Raw genomic sequence first — 27,578 nt, forward strand, 5'->3', positions numbered from 1 at the left:
TAAACCTTTCAATAATAAAAATAAATAATAAAAACCTTTCAAGAAATTCATTTTGAAAATTAATTCTAATTCAGTATACTGCCTCAGTCCATGCTGAGTTGAACAAGGATGTCATGTACAGTTGTTGGATAGTAGAATAAAATTCATTGTATGTGGTGCCTGTACCAATGCGAATGTTTCATTCTACTCTTTTGTGCTGAACATTTGACTTGTTTTTCTATTCTTCTGTCGCATGTTTTTAAGCAACAATGTAGTATGCAACAGACATCTGTGAGATTTTTGTAAGATGTTAGACTTCTCTTTATGAATTGTGGGAGTTGTTGTGTATCTTTGTGCACCAGTTTTTCCTGTTTTTAGGCTGCATGGCAAAATAAACCAGATGTTAGGAAATGATGAGTTGACATTTTATTGTAACTATTTTGCTCAGAGTCACACATTTTATGACTTCTGCAAAGACAACTACCGGTACATATTTGGGTGTTTACTTTTCTGAAGAAAACATTGAATTCTGTCTGTGTGTGAAATTTACAATTTGCTGGAAGCAGGCTGGATGAGCTACTGAGAATGACAAAACATTATTCTACTTCAATGATGTCCAAAAGTCTTGTGCTTTGCAGCAACATTCAAATAAAACATACACTACAGTGCTCATCTTATTAAATTGGAGGCTGCTTTAGCAGGAACAGCGCTTGAGGGCAACAGAATTCAATGTAACAAACTTTTTATGTGTTATTTTCACCACTTATGAAAGTGAACCCACAAACTGCTCTATCAGGACATATTTTGGCTGAACTACTTCCATTGTCCCTATTAATGCCTAAATTTGATACGTACACTTGTGTAAATCATCAGAAATAATCAGGGATTTCATTCTCTTACCAAGAGGTTTTTTTTTCTAATTCCAGAAAGATTCTGCTGATTGCACAGTCAAACATTTCCCATTGGGCAGTAGGATATTGTGCTGGCAGTCGTACATTGTACTCATACATCCACTTCAGGGTGAATATGGAGGGTCACCCTCCCTGCATGCACTTCTTACTCTTGTTCAGGGTGCATTTTAGTACGTGTAGTGTTTGTGTGACAAATGGAGAAAGAAAGGAGGAATATCACAAAAAGGAATAAAAGACTACAAAAAAAAGAGACTGTGTGTTCATTGCTAAGTTCCATGCATAGTGTACATGCTGTTCCCTCAAATGGTGTGAGAAAAGCACATTCTGCTTTGATAGCAATGCTGCTTATTTCTATGCATTGCATGGGTCACACTGTAGGCATTGTGACTTGGTTTGTAATGTAAACTTTGAACTGAAGAGGATATTTGGCTGAAGAAATGAAAAGAATAATCCAGTGAGACAATTGCCTACCTACATTATGAGGCTGCTTAATGGTGTATCATGTCATTTTTGTTCCCATTTTTATCACGATTTTGTTTCGAGGTGTTGTAGTGCATATTACTTTACTTGCTGCCAAGGATTTCAATGGGATAGATACAGATGTATCTGCACATGGTTCAGTGTAATGCCCACATTGTATTGGATGTCGTGTGGTGAGATTTTCACAGGCCAATACTGATACAGTCCACGGCTTGAACAGGGGAAAAGCATGCCTCTGGACCCCTCATGATTAAGTTGGGGCCACTGTATTAGTATTATAATGCAAAGTTATAGTGCACATATGCAAACATACCACTTGATCAGAGTAGCAGTTGAACAGTATGAATATTTTATAGTCTTTGTTAGCCGCTGCATTTGAAAAAGAAAATGCAGTTCGGCATGTCCAGACTAGACACACAATGCTGGCCAACTTCCATACAGCATGGGGACAGAGTGAGTGTTTAGATTGAGTGCTGTAGCTTGTTTCCTATAAAAATGCCTGGTACCTCGATTGAGCCCCAACCTGGGACCATTGATCAAGCAAAATAACAGCTATAACAGGAGGTTTGTTTGGATATTCTGATTTCAAATGCAAAATAAAGTTCACTTCCTGACATTCTGTGGTAAAAATTTTCAGTGGACACCCAGTATGTGACTGCATGGGACAAGGATAGAAAAAGTAAGGTGTCCTTACAGTACATGTAATCATTAGGTACTCTTAGTACGTATTTCTCCAGGCACAAAGTTGTTTGTGCAGAACTTCATGTTTGGAATGTGATATACTGTCCATTCAAATATTGATGAAGTGTGTAAAGTGTATGAGTCTTCAACCAGTGATATGTGAATTATCTGTTTAGTGAATTTAGATATTGACAACTGGCTGCTGCAAACTGTATGTCAGAAGCTTTAATAGAACACATAAACAAATGTCTGCATTGTTGTACACAGAAATTGTGCATCTCTTTGTTAAAGGACAAGTTCACCTTCATAGACATGTGGGTTGAGTGAATGCAGCATATTAGTAGAACACATCAGTGAGAGTTTGAGCAAAATCGGACAATCCGTTAAAAAGTTATGAATTTTTAAAGTTTCTTCTCAGTCACGGCGGGATGAAATGACTACTATAGCTCGTGATATCACATGAGTACAACGATATTCATAAAGAAAGAATAAAGAAAATTCAACTTTTTTCCATTTTTCTCGCATAACAAAAGAACACTCGACTTCTCTCTTTCAGAAGGCAGGGGGAATAATATTACCCATAACATACATTTGTACGTCAGTAGCAAGTCGAATAAATGTGCACTTTATTCAAAAAGTAAAGTTTTGTGAAATTCTCTTTTTATTTTCCTTATATAATTGTACGCATGTGACATCATACACTGTAGTAGTCTTCTCTTCCGGCAGTGACTGTGCAGATACTTAAAATATTCGTAACTTTTGAACGGATTGTCCAATTTTCCTCAAACTTTCACTGATGTGTTCACTGATGTGTTCTATTAATATTGCTGCATTCTGTCAATCCTTATGTAAGGTGGACTTGTCCTTTAATTACTAGAATTATAAAGTAGGAAACATTTGTTTTCTCCCAAGTATATGTAAATTAAGCATGATACTGTACATGATTATACATTTTTTTAATTGTATATTTCTTCTTTTTTTTTTCTTTTTTTTTTGGGGGGGGGGGGGAATATGTCATGCAGTGTGCTATAGCGTCCAGACATAGGTCATGAATCTAGGCTGTTGCCATGAACTTTAGAGGCTAAGTAGGATTTTTCTATGGCTTCCTGGTGCTGGCTTAGTGTAATTTCTGTTTCATTTTCAATGTTCTTGCTCACATGCAGCATACATGCTACACCCATATACCTGTAGATATTCCTACACAATGTTCAGGCTCTTAGGTTAACTTATCTTCCTTCAAAGACACGTATGCTAATTAGCCGATCCGGCAAGATTTATTCAGCACTCTCGTTGACGATCTTTGCGTTCAGAAGGTGTCTCTTGAGTGCGAGATTTTGCGAGATTTTGACAGGGCTTTGGTTTGCACGGTGCAGCGACTTTTACATATTGTATTCATTATTGTTACAAGTCACGATAAGTTGTTCCCCAGACTTTGATTTTTATTTTGATACCAAATTTGCGTCTAATATCGGTTCTTGTCATGACATTATAATCAGTTGAAGTTACATAAATTTCACCAGTTTTTCACGGAAGATTTTGTTATCTAAAGTTCGTTTTTAGTTCCGGACCGGATTAAGAAACCTTTGTTTCTGATTTTGGCTTTTTCGTAGAGAGGAAACTTAGATGCTCATCATATATTGGGGTCAAGGAGACGCAAGCATGATTTATACTAGATTTTCCGTTTTGAAATGTCTGTAAAATTCACTCCTAAGCCTGAAGTACGCTCCGCCCAAAGTGTACAGTGGCGCGAAAGAGCTCTCTCATTGGACAGCGCTTGCATTCGCGGGCGCTGTACCAAGCTTTTAGCTTGTAGCTTCCGTCCGAAGCACAGAAATCTACACGTGTGCCTATGCAAGCATGCACTCTGCATGGACGTGGCATGAAACCGGAGCAGCATAAGGACGTAATGCAAGCGCTGAATGCAAACGCTGTCCAATGAGAGAGCTTACTCTTGAGATTGCACGGTTTCAAGCTGACCAGCACTGACATCGATGTATATTTTACTGGTTCCTGACCGGATTAAGCAACAAATTGTCAAGATATTTACATGGATACAAAGATTAAGAGATGGGCTACCAAATAATGCATTTTCATTGACGTGAGACGCAAGGTGAATTTGGTATTCTTTTGACGTCTTGAACGTGTACTACACGAATCACTTTTCCCATCATTTTTCAAGCTCAAATTACGCTATGATATTTTTCATTTATAATAATTTGAGTAACATGTGACGATAGCTTACATATTTTCCTTGGATTTGATACCAAATTTGCGAATATAAGGTGTATTTTTGTTGCCGAAAGCCCAAGGACAAAATCCTCTTCCGCAGCTCATTACGTATGCAAGCCTAGAGCGGGCTTGCATACTAGTTGAATAAATACGAGCGAATTATTTGGTGCTGCGGTCTGACTGTACTTTTCCATGAATGCGTAAAGGTTGTAAACATCACAAAATTTTACATGGTTGAAGAATATTGTCTCCCAACATCATGTATGAAATCTTACAGTAATACTAAGAGTCTTAAAAAGAAAACGCCACATCACTTGAGAATGCATTCTTTTTTGTACCTAAAATGATGATTTCTTTTTTTTTGGGGGGGGGGGGGAGGGGGTCTAAATCAATTCACTGGCAATATGTAGTATTAATTTCCCCTCCACCATTCATAAAATATTTCTGTTTTATTGTTCTTATATATGAATTATCACTGGAAATTCATTGTTTTTATTCCCCCTCCGTTAAAATGATGAAGTTTCATGTTTTATCATTCTGAGGAAAACACACGCCCAAATTACCTCTACAATATACCAGCTTATGAAAGGAATCTAATATCTAGAGTCACAAAACTGAAAGGGACACACAAATTTTAAATCCTGAATCCTATAGCATTATACTTCCTGATGTCAGTTTTTAAAAAAAATAAAGAATTAAAAAAAAATATATTCAGGACATGTGTGACTGTATATAAATCTGTTTACAGCAGAATAATATGATCACAATTCACATCCAACAAATCTGCAAATTCCTATTGTTTGGTCCACATCTTGCTTATGAAAGTGAGCTTGATAGAATCTAAGGTGCAATTAGGTCTAGATTTTAGTTCAAAGGGGAGTGAACTTGAAATGAACAGTTAGTGCCTGTAAAGATGGGTTGAGGCTCTTTATTGACGTATCTGATTTCATGCACACTTTCATATCTGGACAGAGGACAAAAGCTTTGATGTTGGAGCAAAGCTTGCAGCAGGTCTGCAGTGGCTATTTCTTTGTGTGTACTTTACAATACACTCTCCAAAGAAATAAGCTGTGACATGACATGTGTAGAATACAATGTTACTACAATTGTATGACTTTTTAAGAATCCTTTTGTTGCCTTTTTGTCACCATTTTACTGCTAGAGAATTACAGATGCTTACACAGATAATAATAATATCGCAAGTTATGATTTTTTTGAAATCATAAATTGTACCATGGTACAGGGTGTATTAAAATTCATCCTCAGGTTTACAGCTTGCTTGCCTGATAATACTGAATCTCTTAAGTAGGAACACGGCTCAAGTGCAACAAATCTTTTTCAGTTTACACTGTATTTTCTCCACAAATTAGGACTACATCACTGTTCCATTGTTATTTCATATGAGAATTATGATTGTGCTCTAGCTGCTTGTGTGATGGTACCATAATTTTATGAATTATTACATTTGTTAAAAGGTGAAATCTCAAACCACTCGGTAGCTTTCAGAGTAAGCCACAGCAAAATACCAGTTGCAATAGGGTTGACATCCAGTTCAAAGGGTAGTGTTATGCATCCATGCAAGAGTAAAAGAAAGTATTCATACATATATACTTACAAATTTACAAGCTGTAGCATATATGTTGTATAGCTTACAGTTCAGTCTAGATTTTGAACAGGGACCATGTGTGTGTCTAGTTAACCCTCTAGTACCACTACCAGTGCCTTTCGTGTCAACTTCTACTCACTGAAAATATAGGGAAATACACTCTATTTTGCATGGGATTTGACAAATTGCGGGTGTAATTAAAGAAGTTTGTATGCAAAATAGGATGATGTGAATATGATATGAGCCAGACAAAGGAACAGGCATATTTTTACTGATTGCAACCCTTATAATTGCACATGCATAGACACACACACTGACAGATAATCACACAGAAATTAACAGACACATGCACACAAATAGGACAACTGCAGGCAGTTCAAGTGCTTACAGGGTTTAGATGGACGCAAAATGTACAACACCCTCTCACTTTGCTGTCTTGGCAAGTCATTTTGCTGAGTACTTAGTCAACACTAAATTTGGAGTCCTTTTGTAATCTATGTTTGTATCGTTAACTCAGCCACAAAGGAAGTATCAGTGAAAATGTATGATTCCTTGAGTGATATGCGGTACCGTTTTAACAGGTTAATCCCTTCCTTTAATCTTGTGGGAGTTTTCGCTCACGCAATACAGATTGAATTTTAAGTAACAATTGTAACTTGAATTTCAAGTAACAATTGTAACTTGAATTTCCATGAAATAATTGTCATGGATATTGTCATAGGAAAAAATGGATATACAAAATGAGATTTTATGCTTCCAAGCAACAAAATATGAATGCAATATTATATGAGTTCATGTTTTTATAACATTACTTGATTAAACATGGCAGTTACAACGTATACAACTTTAAGGATATTTCGTCTAAGATAGGACATCAGTTGATTTACACTGTGGTACAGTTGTATTGATATCAATTAAAGTATTGTATTATGTTTGCTTGGGAAATTGGCAAATATCCTCCCAGTAATCCAGATAATGTTAAACTTCTCTGTTTCCATAGCAAAGTGTCAGGCTTCTGTGTGTTTCATGGCCATGTCATGCAAGGAATTGTGTCTGTCTAACAGTGTTGGAATGGAATCCCTAATCCAGCCTCTTGTCATTAGAATGAAGCATTGATGTCAGTAGAAATACGCTGTCTATTCAAAGGCTTTTGTTTCACTCAGTCTTCCATCCATTTTGTGGGACAATGAGTAGCATACTGTTTGAAGGATTATACAATTGTAGGAGGGTATGCAGTAGCCATTAGGTACGTTCACACACTGTTCCTGTTTAGTCAATGATTAGAACCACAAGACATCTTATGATTTACGCTCTCTCCACGAGCCACGGGGGGTCCCCACTTGTAGTTTTGCTCCATGTGGACACAATAATCAAAGAGCTTGTAAATGGACATAAAAGTTTGATAATTTCTGCAGATTATACCACATTGCTTTTATTGCTGACCTTTTACATCCAGACTGTCCATCTCAGAAATGATCAAGGCTCAAAAGGCTGTAAAAAGTCAGCTATTTGCAGATTACTGTATTGACCAAACCTTAGTAAAAGAATATACCAGACATAACTAAGTTAGACCAGAATGGCCCATTTGTTCTGTCAGTTATGGTGTCATAATCTTTGTAATTCAAGGATATGGAGTGTGCACTTATGTAGGCATCAGTACTTAAAAGAGAAAGTGAAAATGGCCTTTGTTTAGGATGATATTGTCACTTTGATGGTTTCCTTCTTGTTTATCTCATATCTCTTGCAGGGAAGTAAACATCGGCCCACCAATGTGCCTCCACCAACGCAGCTCACGCGAACCAAAGGCACCGGTCCCCTGGTAAAGAAAGAAAAGAGACAAGGATCATCACGATTCAACATCTCAAAGAACAGGGAGCTCCAGAAGCTTCCACTACTAAAAGGTAACTAAGCTATAACAAGCCACAACTATCTCGTTTTTTTTTTATCATGTTGCTGTAAAAGATGCCTTGTGTTTCTGCAATATTGTACTATGTACTATGTGAGTTTGTTCCTTTTCACTACCACAGTATGGCTATATTATATGGAGGTTTTAGAGCTGGATTTACACTGTGCAATAATTCACTCATGTTTGAAGTACCTGTGGTATGTTTAAGTTGTAACATCCAATGTTGTGAATGTTTGTTTGTTTGTTTTTTCTGTGCATGGGAAAACACAAATGCATAGGTCCTTTGCTTCCAGACATTTACTCCTTCGCTACTTTCAAAGGAGAAAATGGCCAATATATTCTTAACCCTCGCGCAGACAGTCCCAGACTGGCCAGTACACATGGGTTGTCGGTAGGCAAACCTGAATTTGAGTTAATGTAGAAAGGTACCTGTTACGGTATGTACATGGCAAACATTTCTGGAGTGTGGGCCACAAGGCAGATTGAAATTCAGTATAGGTTTATGTCATCACCTCTAAACAGCTACAGGTCATGAAACCACCCAGGCTAATCGTAATGAGATATCATTGAAACACATTGGTACAATATCATACAAAGCAAGTCCAGAAGAAAAGACAGCATTGCAAACTATGTGGCTGGGAGACAATGGTTGACTGATTGATGGCACATTGATTTTTGTCCTTCTTTTTGGCATTGTTTAGCATGATATAACATTCAATGTCATCAGTGTCACATTCTTCAGTCTGTTTACAGCTGACATACATCTGTACATGTACTTACTACTGTATTCTGGCTTAAGGATACAAGATTGTTTATCATTCACAGCCTTACAGTGAAACAGATTTACATGCTGCAACAAAATTTTAAGAATGTTTTAATATACTAAATGTAATATGCAAAATTGTAGGTCAGTAAAGACACAAACACACGCACATTACACACACACACACACATGTACACCCATATACTTATACCTAAGATGTGAGTATATTTCCATTTCAATTAAATTTTTCAGGCACAAAATGCTTCACCTTTATCATAAACTTGTATCATGAATCAGTTTATAAGCCCGCAGAATGCTCACTGCATTTGATAAAACCAGAAGTCTCTTGCACCCCTACCCAAACAAAATAATGAACTATCTATACCTATACAACTGTATCTTGTTATATTAGTGAAGGAAAGAGCATTATCTATTCATACACAAATATAAAAAAATGATATAGTTCAAGTACTAAATGGTTGAAGAATTCTTTTTTTTGTCTTCAAGTTCCAATGAAGATGGAAGTTCAGTGGCTAAAGGAGCTACAATTTATCCTGATATGATTTTATGGAATGCATTTAGAAGTGTATGTGGGCATAATGCACGTGAAGCTTACAGTTTGGTCAAAATATGCCCTAATATAAAGGTTGGGATGCAAATGAACCTAGAGTAAAACTGCCTTGAATACTGTGGTATTTTATGATACAGTAATTAGAAATCTGCAAGTAGAATATTGTAAACCAGCCTTATTTATGTACTTTGTAGATAAAAGTAACAACATATTTTTGAGACCTAAATTGGGAGCTTCTTAACTGCTAATTAGACAGACAGCAAGCTACAGCTCACAACACAGCAATCCTATTCTTGTTGATTGCTCCATCATGATGGGCATAGTGCAGTGTACTTTGGAGAGCAATGATGTATGTCTTGGCAAAGAACCCTACAGCTGTATGAAATAAATGAGGTGTAACGATATAGACTTTAGATGGCTGCAAACAACTCTTTCTGAGGCATACCTTGAAAAACTATTAAAAAAAACACTTGGGGTAAGAATATAGCTATACACACCTTTCACTGGCTCCCTTTCAATTGATATTGAATTTTAAGAGACATGTTATCATTGGGGAAAAGGTCTGAAAGTAAATGTGAAGTGATCAAACTGCTACTTTTATCTATAGACATTAATACCTTAAAAGTCCCTTCAGTCATATCCATGTTGGTTGTTATAGCATGGAAATTTTTGCGCATTTCGCGCTACCAGAAACATTAGAATAAAAAGCACATGAATATTTTTACTTGTTATATGTACCACTATTAAATGTCTTGATTCCACGGAATTAAAATACACAAAATTGATCCTACCAAGCCCAGCGCAAAAAATTCCTTTCATGAAAATATCCACTTTTGCAGTAACCCACTTTTGCAGTAACCCTTTTCACAATCATAATTTTGTTTACATTGTAAGAGTGATTCTCGTAGTTATCATATTAATGTGATTTACATGACCTCTGTCATGCACTACCATTGTAATATGCTGTGTACAAAAACCTGAGACGTTATTCATCTCATAAGATTATGGATGCCTCCCAATAATGGACAAATCTTCACTGTGTTTTCATTCACAACTACATGTGTGCAAATCTCTTCACTGTTCCTCAAGTAAAACTGTCATAGATTACAATAATTACACTAGATTTATAAGAAGTCACCAGGGGAAGCAGTTACCTCATTGAATAAAACAGAGTGAGAAGTGGAGAGGGGGGAGAGAGAGAAAGAAAGAGAGAGACAGATGTGCAGAGTGAATGAGAACAGTTTCCATGGCGATATGAGAGAAGTGTGAGCTATTTATGTTGGTGACATTCAGGATATTCAGACAGTCTCATGCTTTGTGTACAATGCTTCCTACAAGTGAACACCTTCTTTCTTAAACAAGAGAATTGAAGCTCTCGCAAGTTCAATTTCTGTCATTGTGTTAATTCATTATTAAGACCTGAAAATCTTTCTTAGTGTGGTCATTTACTCACTAGATCGAAGAAGCTATACGATGCAGATATTTTTGCATTGTTTGGTTTTATTGAAACAACAAACAATTTTTCCATTTATAAAATGTATCAAATTTTAGAATGTATTATCTTTTAGAACATTTCTTTTAAATTTTGTTTTTAAATTTCATATCAATTTAAGCTATCAGCACTTAGCTAGCAATCCGGAGGTCGTGGGTTAGAATCCCGATAGAATCCCATTTTCTCTGCTCATTTTTTTCCACTAATAAACCAAAGATTGTCAGTTTTGATGTACATGAATGACCTTTTGTCATGAACGTAAAACAAACTACCAAAGTGTTTCATTGATTGATCTTGTAGCATTGCATGAGTTTGAAATATGTGGAATTTTTCTCTCATTAAAAACTCAATTTGAATACAGACTGTGAGAGAGGAGACCAGATATTATCATGTGTAATGCTAGCTTCTTTGACCCAGTACTTTTGAATGAATGATATACATCGTAGTGTGTATTGTGTAGGTGTCATATATGATGAAACATGTTTCTTACTCTTCTTAGGTTACACAGTTTGCATAGTGACTATGAATCAGAGGGAGTTCACTTTAAATTGTCATAGATAATTCCAGGGAGAAATCAGCTCTAAGACTGTCTTACCAATCAAAACTGAAGTGATGAAATCAGAGCACATAGTCTTGTGAGATACAATTGTACCAACCAGCAAGATAAAACAGCACAAATGATCTCCAGTAGCCTGGCCAGTTTTCTACTATTTTGTTGTTTAGTTCCTCTGAACTAAAGTTAACCTGAGCTTTAGTTAATCAGCAGTAGTCAGGCCCTTGATAATAAGTGTAGATTATCAGTACATGCAGTTGGTATTCTGATAGCCAGAACTCGCTAAACCTCAGATTAAGAGTAGACTAAATATTAATCACAGCTATAAAAATGTACAGTGAAGAATCTGGTACACAAAACTCACACTTTTTTTGCTGATGCGATGCACAAAACACAACACTTTCAAAACTACAGTTTTTTTCTTGCTTGCTGGCACAGTCCTGTGAATCGCGAGACCAACAAAGTCCAGAATTGGGCTCATTAGTGTACGTGTTGTGTAGGGAGTGGGTATACGTTGGCACGACAGTCTTGTGCGGAAAGTGAACAACCACTGAGTTGTTCACTGAACAACCTCTGAACTACACAGAGTTCTATGATAAGATAACAAATCTACCGTAAAGTTCCGTGTATGATAAAGACGCACCCGTGTATAAGACGCACCCCTACTTTCTGACCTAAAATTTAAAAAAAAAAAACACACACGAAAATTTCCACGCAAATATTACGAGTGTCATACATATTATTTTAGCTCAAAATTTCCCTAAAATGCAGCATTTATTTGCTCTATTTTTCGTTTCCTTTTATATTTTCTTTTAACGGTCTTCATCGGACATTGGCAAAATATGGAAGACGCAAAATGCGAGACTTATTGTCTCGGTACTACTCACTTGCTATTGTTTCGCCTTTCAATCGTGGTACATGACGGGATTGTGTCATGCACATCGTACTCATGAGTGTACAGTACGATCTTTGCTGTCATACATAGCAGAGGGTGTCTCGCATATTGACGCATGTCAGACTGGAAGGTTCATTACGAAAAATAAGAAAAACATCAACAAGTGTAGCAGAGGGATCATACGGCAAGACGTACGGTGCGTACGGTAATTACACTCATGCACTGTTTACCAGTAACATGTGTGTCTCTTATACCATGCTTGTATGCACAGTGCTAGCCTTTTGCAAAAGGCAGCTCGCTATAATTTCAGCACACGCACACAGAGAACAATGGACTTGCACACAGCACACAACGGGCAAGCGCGCTTCGATCCGATCGCTGTGTGCACGCAAGTCCATTGCAGGAGCCTCTCTGCGGCTGCCTTTGCTAAAGACTTGCTAGCTAGCTAGCTAGCTACAGTGTAGCTATCCTAGCTGGCCTCGTGAAATGAAGAGCAAACGAACGACATGGATATGCATGCATGCTTCACACATCATTCATATTTACGGTGACATAGTGTCGATCCTACTCCGTATTTTACAGCTTTTGTCTATGGCCATATTGATACTAGTACATTGATAAGTTTTACGGTATCGGTAATTTAGTAATGATCATGATACCTGTACATCGCGTATTCCAGCTACTAGGTTGGCTGTTGGTAGCTTGGTAGAATGACATCGGTAGCATACAGCAGTGCTGTTACAGCGTTGTCTATGGCCAGATTGATACATCGTTACTGCACAAGGCGAATATAAGTTTATCTCGTATTTGCAGCTTTTGTGTATGTCCAGATTGAAAGATCGCTCATTTATCCGTAAGTTTTAGTGATTGCTTACCTTCCGAACGTCGATGGACATACATGGCCCCAAGTTGGCCTTATAAAATTGGGTGTACATGACGGATTTTTTTCCGTGATTCGACTGTACCCATGTATACGATGCACCCCCGATTTTCAACGTTTTCCGACGAAAAAATAGTGCGTCTTATACACGGAACTTTACGGTAAGCACGATTTTATGGAAAGAATGAAGAATCAACATACCTGACAGGCTGATATGACAGACTCATACATACTGTATGGTGAGAAAATTTGCTGATTACCACATCCTATTGCCATAAGAGAATAATTTAAAGTTTACAATTGTATTTCAAAGATTTGTACGCTGGTGTATACACATACACAGTATGCACTGTTTAAATCTGTGAAACTGGGGCAGATATTTCCAATCACCATCGCATTAAACTCAGTTTCAATAGATGAGCCATTGCTAGTCAAGCCAAGGTATGGATGGTACGGTACATACTGTTGACTTAGTTCAGATTTTAGACTACCCCCTGCGAGAAACTAAAAATGTATGATTTTGTTCACACTTTAGTTTGGGGTCAAGGTGAAAACTCTTATGCCAAACATTAAAAAAAAATGAATAACAAAAGTTACGCCTTGCCTAAATTGTACCAGTTAATCCCCAATTTATCTGGACTTAAGTCTCAGACTAACTTATTCTGCGCTATCAGAATACTAGCCATTGTCTTGATTGTTTTGAAGATGAACATTGAAGCTGCTGGTTTAATGCAGCTAGCTTAAATGCTGTGTTTAAACATACATCTTTTATGTCAATGAGAGGAAGAAATTTGGCACAATGATTCAATGCAGTCATTATCAAAAAATAAAAATAAAAACCTTTTCAATCTGTTCCCCTAAATAGCTTCTTTGATTAGCAGTGGTCACCAGGCAGTCAATGAATAATGTTTCCTTTTTGCATGAATATAGATTTTCTCTTAAAAAAAAGTTTAGTCCACCTCATGATATGCAGATTACTTCATTTTTTTTATAAGAGTTGGACCATGATGACATCATGAAGAACTGTTACCTCTAGGAGGGAATCAGCTTTTATGAAAGTGCTCAATTCATGAAATTAACCAAAAATTGATCAAAGTGGGACATGTATCAAAATACAAAACTGACACTTTGAATGTCTTCTAGCAAGTATCAGCCTCTGTAACTTTGAATCATAGAAGGTACCTATGTGTTATGATCACCATAAAATAAAAAAACAATATTTTAATATAAATATCTTTATAAAGTTGTCAACTCATGTTCTGGGGTGAATGTTACACTGTACATGTCTGAGATACATTGTTGAGTAGAGTTATACACGAAATACTGTAAAACCAGAAATGTTCGCATACATTAAACTTTCACAAATTTCGCAAAGAGCCAAGATTCACAGAAGTCAAATGCACACAAAAGTTTTTGTCTATACCATGCATTGAATGCCAGTACAATGCAGTACACCATCATGGTCAGCAATTTGCGAGAATTTCAAACAGCAAAAAAAAAAGGCAGTTGGCTCCAATTCATGAAAGTTTCAGGCCGTGATTTCAGGCCGTGACAGTGATTTGTACTGGTTAGGGACCGTCGGACCAGTGCCAGTGTACAGCGTTGGGTACAGTAAGCACTATCTAATACCCATATGTCCTTAGACTAGTTGACAGAAGGGTAGTTTTTTTTTTCTTTTCTTTTTTCTACGATTCCCTAACATCAACACTGTAAATGTATAAAACATGAGGGAAAATCCAACTGGGACAATGATGTACAATACACTTCTCTAGAAATACATGTTGTACTGTGGGTAATGTTAAAATTGTTTGCAAGCTACCAGTATTGTGAAGTTATCACAGTTGATCCCATCACAGCTAGACGTTGATGTTTGCTTAGATTACATTAATGAAATAAATCGGGGTCACTCACTTGCGGAAAGCTAAGAAAGCTACAGGTAGGTACAAGCCTTGTACACTCAATTCAGTTGTGAAAAGGAAATCATACCTACGTTGTAATGTGCATGTACTCTGATCAGAACACTGTGAAACACTTAGCATGAAACAAGGAAGTGACTGGATTCAATTTGAAGTCATGTACAGATTTACAATATCTGATATTGCTGCACATTGTAAAGAGAAAATTAAAAAAAAAGTTACTTGAATACTGAAAGGTCAAGCCTGTCAACACTGATGCGTACATGTCTTCAATGTATACTTACTGTGTTAATACACAAAACTGCACGGAAGTGCATACTGTAACAAAAATACATTACTTCAGCCAAAAAAAAAAAAAAATGGGGCAGTATTGTTATGAGAACTCGTACAATTGCACAAAATGCATTTTATGTGTTTTATCATATTTTATCAATGACTGTGCTTGTACATCAAGTCTCACTGAACAGAGTGTATACTCACACAATATGAATAAGATACTTGATTATATATGACATTTCTTCTGATCATCAGAGCTGTTCGTGTAGTTCCTTTGATTTGTTGATTGCGTTTCTTCTGATCTTAATCATCACAATTATCATGGATTTATAACAGGTGACCAACTTACCAACCAACCAACCCACCAAAACTAGTTTATAATCACAGTTTAGTGGTCTCTGAATGCATGAATTTCTGTACTTCTTCAAATGAAAAAACTGCACCCTCTAATGGTTTGGCTGAAAGTGACTTTTCACCTCAACCTAGAAATTCCTGTCAATCCCCATGCTTGGTTTAGTTGCCGTGTAGAAAAACAACAAGACACCCTTAGTGTGAGAGTATAATGGAGAATGATTTTTGAGCTCACTATGCACCCTAAATGGTGTGATTAGGATTCATAGTATACTCCCATGATCTACTTACAATTTATTTCATTTATGTAATGTGAAGTAAAATTATTTGCTGTGAAGAGGACTGCTTCTTATGCAGTGTGGGATGAACTGATCTGTAAAGTTGTTATTTCAGTACTTACATGTAGAGGTGATGTATGTGCAATCTCATCTAAGAAATTAACTACTGTCATATGATAATCAAAGACTGAGCTGCTGAAAGTTCAATTACAGATATTAGTACAGATATGAATGCTAGAATGCTAAGGCATTAGTGAATAAAAATGGTAATGGCAAGAACTTATTCACAGCTCATTAGATTTAAAAAAAAAGGTCAGCTTATTCCAGTGACGTTGTAACCCACCCTATAATTGCTAAAAATATGCTGAGTCAGGGATTGTTATACATCGTGCATGTATTGCGTGCCTTCCGAGATGTCAGTTGTAGCTGCCCATGTAGCAGTATTTGAATGAGATGCAGTGACCAGTGTATCAGTGAATGCCTTGTGTGGAGGGCCATTCCTTCTGTTTGTCCTCCTCATACGGCATGCAGAAATATTGAAATGATCTCCAAAGACAGTAGGTGAATATTTGTTGCTTGTTACGTCATTAGATTTGATAGTAACCTGCTGCATAAGGAAAGCTGCACGTGTGCAGGTGGTGCCTCAGTGACTACTTGAGACCATGATGTAAACATGTTCTCTCTTGATGCAGTCATTTGTAAGAAGATTACAGGCATCCTCCTTCCCTATACTCTGATGTGCAATACCAGAACCTGAACAGTGCATACCCAAAGCCATGCCACCAGAAATATGTGATTACAGATAAGCTCAATGAGCTGTAGAATAGTTGTTTTATCAGTCCGAGAATCAAATATATGCCTGTTCAATATATGAACAGTTTTAACTGTCATGGTGTAATACATTGTTCAGCAGTCTCATTTATTTTTGCTAGCATTGTACATCATGATGTAAGGGTGATGCAAGTACTAGCCTCTATTCTCCAGATCCCATGTGTTGGTATTTCCTCATAAAATTTATAAAACTACTCATTTGAATTGTACAGATCAGAGCCAGGATCAGTAAATCAAAGGAGAAAACCAGGGACTGAGAGTACTTTCTAAGATGGAATTCAGTAATATATCTATGACTGATTGCACCGATCAAGATCACAACATTTGGAGGCCTTTGAAGAGTGCTGCATTACAGAGAAATATGTGTGAATACAGAAGAGAATCAGTTGTTTGTTTGTGTCAGTGTTTTCGTCAAATATCATGTTCCAATGAAATATGTTTTGTGCTTTTTAGCAGGGCAGCTCTGACAGTTTGTTTTTTGCATATATATGTACAACAGTACTCAGTCCTTGTACTGGTCAGTATAGAGTAAATGGCCAAACCATAAATTTGTGTTAGCAAGAGTAGAAGTTTACATCCAGCTTACAGTGCATCACCCAGGAGCTCTTAAAGGACAAGTTCACCTTCATAAACATAAGGATTGAGAAAATGCAACAATATTAGTAGAACACATCAGTGAAAGTTTGAGGAAAATTGGACAATCGATGCAAAAGTTATGAATTTTTTAAATTTTTGTGTTGGAACCGCTGGATGAGGAGACTACTACAGCTTGTGAGTCATATGCGTACAACAGTATAAAGAAAATATAAAAGAAAATTCAACATATTTTCACTTTTTTCGCATAATAAAAGAGCAATTGACTTGCCTCTTTCTAAAGGCAGGGGGAATAATATTACCCCTAACATTTATCGGTAACGAGTCAGGGGAATGTGTACTTTTTTCAAAAGATGGAATTTTGTGAAATTCTCTTTATATTTTCCTTATATTGTTGTACGCATGTGACATCTAAGTTATTCATACACTGCAGTAGTCTTCTCATCCAGCGGGTACTGCACAAAAACTTCAAAAATTCATAACTTTTGAACGGATTGTCTGATTTTCCTCAAACTTTCAATGATGTGTTCTACTAATATTGCTACATTCTCTCAATCCTTATGTTTAAGAAGGTGAACTTGTCCTTTAATGTGATGTTGTACAATGCCAAGAGTCTTTCTCAGACTGCTGTTCAAATAATGGATGGCCTCTCTCACTTAGCTAATTTGTAACATGATTTACAGCTTGTATTAAATGTGAAGTCCCATTTCGTGCCATACTACATTAGCCTTTGTTTGCGTCCCATGATTGAGTGATGTTAAACATTCAGATGAACGTCAAATACTTCAGTTTCCAAGATGATATGACTGTCTCACAGTGAGGCTCTGAGGGAATTTATGCTGAAGGATTGCTAATGGGAACTCCTGTGAAAAGTTATAATTTTCAATTTGAATTTACTTGAATAAAAAAAAAAATTGTTATAAAGAGCTAATATATTATGATAAAATTAAAGCCTGTAGGCATGATTTCACCTGAGCCCTTCTTTTCACAGTAAGTGCATATCACAAATTTCAAAGCTGTACATACACTGTGATGTTCAATCACTGAAGATAAATTGGTAATGGAGACATACAGCTGTAATTACTGCATACAGTGTACTGTATATTTCATGAATCCTGACTTGTTACAATTACAATTCTGTTAGAGGTTAGATACACAATTGAGAGGTACATTGTAAGTATGTTCTGTTTTCAAGGTAGTGATTTCCCTCCGCGGAAGTAATATTCATTTGATTTGTGTTACTGTGGGCAGTATTGTTGGTATGTTGTAAATTTGGCTAATGTCAGTGAACCTGTGTAAATGGAACGACAGCAAAATGAATTGCATTTTATGCAGAATATCATCAGTTGCCATTTGAAGCTGTGATGACCAATTTAGTTCGAGACCAACCCTGTTGGTCAGCAGTACAAGTTAGGTCTTGTCTAATGTGTGTAATTGTTATATCTCTTGACCTCTGACCTTTCATCAGATGCAACGCCAGGTGAGCGTGAGGATCTCTTCACCAAGAAGCTGATGCAGTGTTGTGTGGTGTTTGACTTCGTCTCAGACCCACTTAGTGACCTCAAGTGGAAAGAGGTAAAGAGGGCTGCACTTCATGAGCTGGTGGACTATGTCACGCATCAAAGGGGTGTCATCACGGAACCCATTTACCCTGAGGCCGTCCAAATGGTTAGTATGCAAGATAATTTTTTGGGGAAAAAAGAAGCTTTTTGGCGGTATTTAAATAGTTACATATTTCAAAATGCTTGCACTGTTTAGATGGCATTTGTATTTGTGTGAAATGATGTGAGTCCTTTTCAGAATGGAGATTAAAAGACACACCAATTGGAAGCAAACCTATGAAGAAAAAAGGAGAAATCAACAATGAAACATTAAACACCATCCAGCTGGAACAGAAGTATTCGGCCAATGGAATTAGCAGGCTATGATTTTCAACTTAAACTGTTACAATATTGTGATGATACTTTGTTTTTTGTTCAAGATGAAAAATCGTTTTAAAAGATTTATATATTTTTTGAGATGTAGCAGGTCCAAAGATTAACAAAGATAAAACATTCATAATATGATTGGGTAAAGAAAGTGAACGCTGGAATTTAGATAAGTTTTATTTGAAGTGGTTGAATAAACCAGTTGGCCATTTGGAACATTATAATCATCCTAATAATGATGCAGCTTTGGAGTTAGATTGGGAGCAAAAATTATTCAAGTTACAAAAAATTCTTGACAGTTGGACAAAGAGAAGTTTAACCATCTTTGGACGAGTTATTGTTTTAAAAAGCTTAGCTCTTAGTCAAGTTATTCATTTTATAATGGTAGATTCAATACCGCTTAAATTTTTGAAGATTTTGGAAAATATGATGTTTAAGTTTATATGGAAAAGAAAAAATGACAAAATAAAATGAAGTATTATTACAGAGGATTTCAGTAAAGGTGGCATAAAGATGATGGATATACAAAAACAATTGTTCAGTTTTCGGTTGAAATGGCTGGGTCATTTTCTCAATGACTCAAGAGATATATGGAAAATAATGTGTTCATATTGGTTTGATTTGCTAGGGGATATTATTTTGCTGCTGAATTGTAACTGCAACACGAGTATTAATGATATTGATACAAAAATCCCTCCGTTTTATAAAGAAATTTTACAGGCATGGGAACAAATACGATATTGTACTACAGTGAAAGATATCAACAGTGCAAACAGTGGGTCAACTGATGTTTTAAATCAGATTGTTTGGCATAACAAACTAATATTATTTGACAAGCATTCACTGTTTTATAAAGATTGGTATGAAAGTGGCTTACTCTATTTTGGAGATTTAATAACAATAAATGGTTTCCGGTCTCTGGAATACATTATGTCAGAAATAGATTTTAAAAGAAGAAAATGTACTGCAATTTTTGATTGTGCAACATTACAAAAAGCAGTTCCATTAGTATGGATTAATATGATAAATAAGGAAATGTTTGATAGTTATATATCAGAAAAGAAAATGTATTGTGTATACCAAGTGTGTGTGTTTCAAAAACAGTAATTTTTATCATGGATCTAAGCAGCAAGGCTTTGTACAATTTGATACCTTAAAACCTTTACCTTTAACCAATACATGTTCTTTATACTGGGAGAACAAGTTTCATTTCCGAGCTGATTGGGCCAGTGTATTCAAATAAAATTTAGAATATATAAAAGAAAACAAACTACGAGAATTTAATTTGAAATTGTTGTTTAATTTACTGCCAGTGAGAAGTAATCTGTTCAAATGGGGTTTAAGTTATGATGATTTGTGCCCGGAATGCAAAGTAAAAGAGGACATCGTTCATGCCTTCACTGAATGCAAACTTAATGAATTTTTTTTTTTAATATAAGGAGTCTGTTACAAGATGTATACCATGCAACAGTAACAAATATCAACGTTTCACATTTGCTGAAAATACAGTGCAAGAGTCACTATAGTTTGTTTTTGACAATAGCATTTTGGAGTATTTATAAGCTTATTTTGAAATGGAATGAAACCAGTAATGATAAAAGAAGCTGTTCCTTAAAGCACGTGTTTATGAGAGAAATTAGAACGAGAATAGAAATACAATGTTACATGAAACATAGAAGAACATTAAGGAAAAATGCACAATTGTTACCAATCGAATTGTTGAATATCTAATGCACGACTGTGTTTGTATCACTTTTATGTGACATCGTCATGACAATATTATTGTGATACAAGTGTATTTTGAATGGAATCCTGAATAAATCCTCGGACGAGGCAAAAGAAAAAAAAAATTTAGCTGGAACAGAAACAAGATATTATAGTGTTTCCAAATTTATATGCATGTATAACCGTGTGTATCTAATTGGAAAAGCTGAACTGTTCTGCATTTCATGTGAATATGCTATGAAACTTGTTATAATGTAGCAACCACTATTAAAAGGAGAGCAAAAAGTGATTTTCATAGGCAGATGGCCACTTAAAAGAGGTTGGTGGCTGATTTTATCTCTAATCACATCATAATTGTAATAAATGCAATCGTCATGTCCCCGTACACAATAAGAATGTAAATGGTCTTGATATGTTAATGATTGTCATTTAATTTCAGAAATTAATGAATTTAAAAAATGTGTTTTATCTTTCTTTAAATCTTGGTTAGTTCTAAAAAGCCACAAGTTGAGATTCTGAAAGTGGTAGACAAATAATTCAATTAATACTCTGGAAGGCAAGGCTCAACTTGTTGTCAGTGGCAACCAATATTGTCCTCATTAGACTAATTAGGTGGCCCCTGGTGGCAGTACTATGTGTTTAAGGTCTTCAGCTCATTTCACTCCGGGAGAGTCTTCACAATTTGTATGTTGTAGCAAAATTCTTGCAGAATAACTGCTTTCACTGAGTAATTAACATATTATTTTCTTCAGATCAGAAAGGAATATTGAGAAATATTGAGTTGTATACAGTGCTGAAAGACCTCTTCTTGTAATGACATTACTCTTTGTTTTGTTGCAGTTTGCAATCAACATGTTCCGCACATTGCCGCCCCCATCCAATCCCTCTGGTGCAGAGTTTGATCCAGAGGAAGATGAGCCCACGTTAGAAGCAGCTTGGCCACACCTGCAGGTAATGTCCCTTAGCTCACCTTGCCTGGTGTTTGCTGCTGTCACTGTGGCATTAAAGGGGCATTCCAGACAATTTTCATAGTTTCACATCATGTAGTACATAAATTGACAGCTCCATGTATAAATTTGTAGAATTTATCGTTGTCCTTGAGCAGAGAAACAATACTCTAAGAGATCTTAAACAAATGACAGTGAACAGTGTTGATGACATAGGAGCCTTACTTATTTCAGAAATGTAGCAGTGTAATTCCATTACAATACCACTTGCTTAACAAGTTCACTTGTGTAGAATATGAATGCCATCTTCTTTTGTTCTGCTTCCTGGAGCCCCAACTCATGCATTCTTATGGTGAGGCTGCCATGTCATCATCCTTGCTCATTGCAATTTGTTGTAAATCTTGAAAACATTCTTATTCCTCAACCCGATCACTGTAAATTCTGAAATTCTGTACTCGGTATAACTAATTTATAGTTGTTAAAATGTAAAAGTCTGAAAATTATCCAGAGGTCTCCTTTAATATCAAGTGAACTACAGACAGAATAATACACATTGACAAGCAGGATATCTTTGGCCTCTGTTCATGGTATAATAATTAAAAGAGCAGTATCAAATATAATTTCAGTTATACTGAAGGAAACTTAACTCTGTGATTTTAGTGACTTTGATACAAACATGAAAGTCAAGTAGACAAAGCAGTGAATTTCATTGAAATTGGGCAGAAAGTTGTGGAATTTTGAAGTTGAACATGAGTTTGCAAAACAATGATATCAGTCTCATCAAAATTAACAGTAAATATTTAACTTTTACCTGACTTTGGAGACTCAGATGCAAGTAGTTCAGATTGTGAAATGTTAAGGGTTAGTTTGTGTACATGTTTAGACATCAGTATACAAGGCGATGTAAATCTACGCTAGCGACTTGAGCTGTGCTGCTGCTTCAGACAAAAATAGTAAGATATCAAATACTGTAAAAGTGGTTTCTTTCGCGGTGGTTTTATTTTCGCGCTTTTCGCGCTTTGAGGTTGAACCGCGAATTTAACATCACGCGAAAATGTTTTGAACTCGTCGCTTGTATAACGCTATCATTACCGACCGCGAATTTAAACACACGCGAAAAAGTCTGCACCGACGGAAATCGCGAAAGTTTCTGTACGCGAAAGAAACCACTTTTACAGTAGTGAGGACCTCCTGCACCACATCCATCTGAAAATCCAGAGGAGAAACTACTTTCTTTGTTTACCTGGACAAAAGTGTTTGTTATGTAATTGAACATGATTTTGTATTGATCAAGACAGGGGAAAAAGAGTGAGAAATTTATTTATTTTCATCTGTTTTCTGCAACATTGTTTCCTAATCATCTTTTTGTCCAGATCTTTGAATAGTATTAAGAAACAGTGAATGCTTTGTGACAGCCCCAGTTTTTAGACGAATGCTATTATACTTGTTATGACACAATCCATTCATTGTTAGTGCAGTTTATATCAACATATCAATGTGCCTCTACCATTAGTGATATCCTGTTATTCCCAGTAGCCTTCAAACAGACTGTTCCAAAGTTCTCCGCTCCAAACAACAGCTACAATGACCTCATTAACATGCTTACTGCTGTTTGCTCAGTTGTGCACACTTGTACAGATGCCCAGCTGAAGATTCTAAACATGGACAGTGCTTGTTTATCCAGAGTAGTTGTTCGACATTATAGAAGTTGCCTTGTTTTGGAGATATGAGATTATTTTATCATATGCAGACTCAGAATGGCTGCGTAAAGCCATAAATGTGACCAACTAAATGATACCTTACAATTCTGTGTAGAATCAGTTGGTTATTTGCATAGTTCTTTCATCATATATTCTATACTTTATCCTTACTGCGTCAATTGTAGCCCTTCCTATTCTAAATCTAATGTCTATTTATTTATTTATTTATTATACACTTAAATGCATTTTGATGCTTGCTGTGTATTTGTTAAGCCTTTCATAATCTGTTGAAATGTTAAAAAATCAAAGCACTGGGTATATTCAGCATTCTTTTTACAATAGGAAATGCAAATGTAGAAAGAGTAAGGAAGATAACCACTTTTAATGTGTCTCCTCGAGTATGTTTTAGACTGCATGGTATGAAATTTTGCCGTATGATATGTTATACACATACGTCTACACAAGGAATATTACTGAAAGAGATTGTAAAAAGTTTATGAGATACAGCAGTATGCAGGGCCTGACGTTATCGGTGGCCCAGTGACACAAGGCCACTAAAAGTTAGTCTCCGGCCACCAAATTTATTTCTTGGTGGCCCGATTGGGCAACTACGACAAAAAATTGATTGTTACTTAAGTTGCTTTTATTTCAGGTAACTATATACAATGTATTACCTCATTTGAGCCACTAAAATTTTCAACTTTAAAGATTTTGTTTTCCAAACAGGCCACCAAGACGGGAAGTTATTGTCGAGCCCTGCATTTTGTTTGATTCTTTTCCATGTATGAGAAGAGACGAAATGAGAGAGAAAAAGGCGGAGGAATAAAAAACCCAACAACATGTGCAATAGGTTGCCATTGTATATTTCATATGAACTGATAACTTTGAACCACAGCCAACAATTAACCAAGGCAATTTCTCTCAGTCTAGTTAGGAGCATCACTCTACCAGCTAAACAACAACAACAACAACAAAGGGGGGGGGGGGGAGGGGAGGGGGCTTTTGAGGCACGGTAATTCCCAACAATTGATTTTGGCAAGAAAGGCAAGGTAGTGTAACAGTTCTTGCTGAAATCTGATGCAGGGGAGAAAATGACTTGTGGAACCCATGGGAGTGGGTGAGATCAAATTAATACTCTGTGTGGATGTGCACAGGTAAGTTCACTTGAGAACATCCCATGCCTTGTGCTTTCTCTTCAGATATTTTGCCCTCTCTGTGGTGCGATGCATGGCAGGTACATAGAGGTAAAGGGCAATGTGTCCAACACCTGGCAAGAAGCACTGTTGATCCACTGAATTATTAATCTCTGATGTTAGGGATGCAGTATGTTCTTACATGTACAGTGAGCTAAAAGCTCCATTAAATCTAAAGTGTCATTAATTACTTGGGTGACTTTTTGCAATTTGCATATACAATTTGCATATACAATTTGCATATACAATTTGCATTTACAATTTGCATATACAATTTGCATATACAAATGAGTGTAATATGTATTGTAGGTTCTATTCAGTCAGAGAAATAAAAGCAAATGCCATATTAATTCAACACCTTACTCTACTTCATGCATAGGACTTACATTGTAGTCGGATAGCATTCAAAGAATAGTAGGCTGGAGGACGATGACAGGAGACTCGGGTTATGTTTAACCCTAACCAGGCCAGGGTTGTTTTGCTGTTCTGTGGCTGGGGGAGGGTTGAATCAATCCCCTCTCCCCAAGATCTTGGCCGTCGATCGCGCAATTGCCATGAAAATTGGCAGTCCTACATCACCTACATTGATTCAACCACCTGGCCGTTTTAGTACTAAGGAGCCCAGATAAAATGATAGAATGGTTGCATGTGTTACCAGTCCAGGAGTCAGATACACTGACTAGTAAAGAGCATGGCATGACAAGCTGTATGCTACAGACAAAACTTCACAGTAACTGGTTTTTACAAATCAAATTGTTGACATCTTGCTAGTTTTCATGAAACTGAGTTACTTTCATTTGAGAAAATGACCATTGTAAGCTACAGCTTCAGGAACATCAATGTCTGCATCAAATGTATGTTATATGTTTTAATACCATAATGACCAGACAACAGGGAGACCACCAAGCAGCAGTGGTAATATGGAGCACCGTGCAGTACGCAAATGCCTCCCAGATACCCCCCGATTTCAGATGCACTATGGGATATCTAGGTGGCAGAGCTAGGCCCTGTCATGGCTACATATCTCTAATGAAGAGTGTACATACGCAAGAGCAATACGCATATCACATGGCTGACAACTGTACATAAACTAGTGCTTTGCAGAGCTATCATGGGCCTGGCACTATTATGCAGATAGAGCATTTGATTCGGCACGCCGTACACCGGGGTACCGTTGTAACCCGGGGTACCGCGTTGTATAGCGCCATCTCGTGCCAATTATTTATAATGCGTATCCGAATTCAGATACGCCGATTCTGAATTCGGATACGGCAAAGTCGTCGCAATGAACTAGCACCATAGGTGTTTTTCGAAGTACACTTGCATGCATTAATTGATGCATAATCACAAATTAGAAAACATTTTTGTGCATAATAATACTAAAAAATATTTTGACACATTTTTTGGTAAGCCAGGGTACAGCGCTGAAAAAAAAAATAATTAATTCAACAAAATGGCAAATTTTCATTTGGTACCCCAGGGTACCAAATATTGCATCATTTGCGATGTACAAAACTTACTATGCCACAAGCAGCATTGATTTTGGCATTCGCTTTGACTTCGTGTCATCCAAGTACTGTAAAACATGATATATTCGTGGCACGAAACTTTCGTGAATTGGAGCCGATGGCCTTTTTCGTGGCATGAAATTTTCATGAATTGCTACTGGCGTTCAATGATTATAGTGTAGACAAGAAATTTTGCGTGCATTTTAATTTCACGAAATAAAAATGCATGCGAAAATTCCTCGTTTTACAGTAATTTCTGTGACTCCATTTGTAACTCATGGAAATGGAACTCTCATCTTGGAAGTTTGTAGAAATGGCAGTCCTTCAGTTGAAAGCATTTTTCACTGAGAGGGATTGCTTCTCAGGGATTCCTTCTCACAGAAAGGGAAAATGTAAACATGACCTATTGATCACTGGCTGTTAAAGCAGCTGAAACATACTGGTATAACATTTCTGAGCCCTGTAACCAGGATGAATTTTGGAAGAAGTGTTGCACATGCTGTAAACTTCACCTAGGTCATGCTTTTCATCCAGGGGTCTATTTGAAAAATTTGTCATCTATCATCAGGTGAACAGCACATTGCACCTTTGTAGTGACAATGGCTCTAATGGCTGCATATCACGAGAAACTGTAAACTTTTTTAGAATACAAAATTCAAACCAAGGAAAAGGAAAGAAATGAACAGAATGCGTGCATTGATTGCATTGCATTGCATGCATACATGCAAGTACATGTCTATAATACGTGTGTATGTAGACATGTGCTCGACAATCAGAAGCAAAAATGCCACCAAGCTATATTCCACAGTTCATCTGTGACACCGCTCTACAATGGTGTGTGCCCATTTGCGATACCAGAATTACAGTCATATGAATTTTTGTTTGTCCTTTTTTTTCCCACCACAGCAGTTGTTTAATATGGTGATGAAAATGTGTAAAGCATACAACTATGTTACGCATGATTACTCTTTAGGTTTTTCTATCATCATGAGTGATGATTATTCATTTGTCTTTCATTCCTTTCATGCAGCTTGTATATGAATACTTTCTTCGGTTCCTGGAGTCAGCGGATTTCCAACCAAGCATAGCCAAGAAGTACATCGATCAGAAGTTTGTGCTCTCCGTAAGTGCTTGTTTCATTTATGAATGTCTCTACCTAGTTTATTAGCAGGGTCTGAAGGATGATGGGTTTTTAGTGCAGCTTTCCATTATCATAGGCATTGTAACATGTTTCATTGTTTAATTAAATCATCATCATTGTTCACAGTCATTTTGATCATGCTCATTTTAATCCCAAAGATGAAATATTTCTTGATACATGCTGGCATGTGTCAGTAGGATATCATTTCATACTAACTTTTTAATCAATTTCATCATGAGTCACA

The 27,578-nt window shown here is 36.6% G+C and overlaps 1 protein-coding gene across 3 annotated transcripts in view; it reads left to right on the forward strand.

Annotated features, from left to right (window-relative positions):
• Positions 1-27,578, forward strand: part of LOC139718052 (serine/threonine-protein phosphatase 2A 56 kDa regulatory subunit delta isoform-like) — a 67,618-nt gene that overhangs the window by 17,035 nt on the left and 23,005 nt on the right. For all 3 annotated transcript variants that reach the window (XM_071629541.1, XM_071629543.1, XM_071629542.1), the window contains 4 exons: positions 7,634-7,787; positions 18,661-18,860; positions 21,686-21,796; positions 27,224-27,316. In XM_071629541.1, the coding sequence (XP_071485642.1) occupies positions 7,634-7,787; positions 18,661-18,860; positions 21,686-21,796; positions 27,224-27,316 (558 nt within the window). The remainder of the gene's footprint in view (positions 1-7,633; positions 7,788-18,660; positions 18,861-21,685; positions 21,797-27,223; positions 27,317-27,578) is intronic.

This window comes from Diadema antillarum, unplaced genomic scaffold (genome assembly GCF_040938485.1).
Source record: "Diadema antillarum isolate AM-2024a unplaced genomic scaffold, OU_Dant_1.0 scf00000087, whole genome shotgun sequence".
Taxonomy (NCBI): Eukaryota; Metazoa; Echinodermata; class Echinoidea; order Diadematoida; family Diadematidae; genus Diadema; species Diadema antillarum.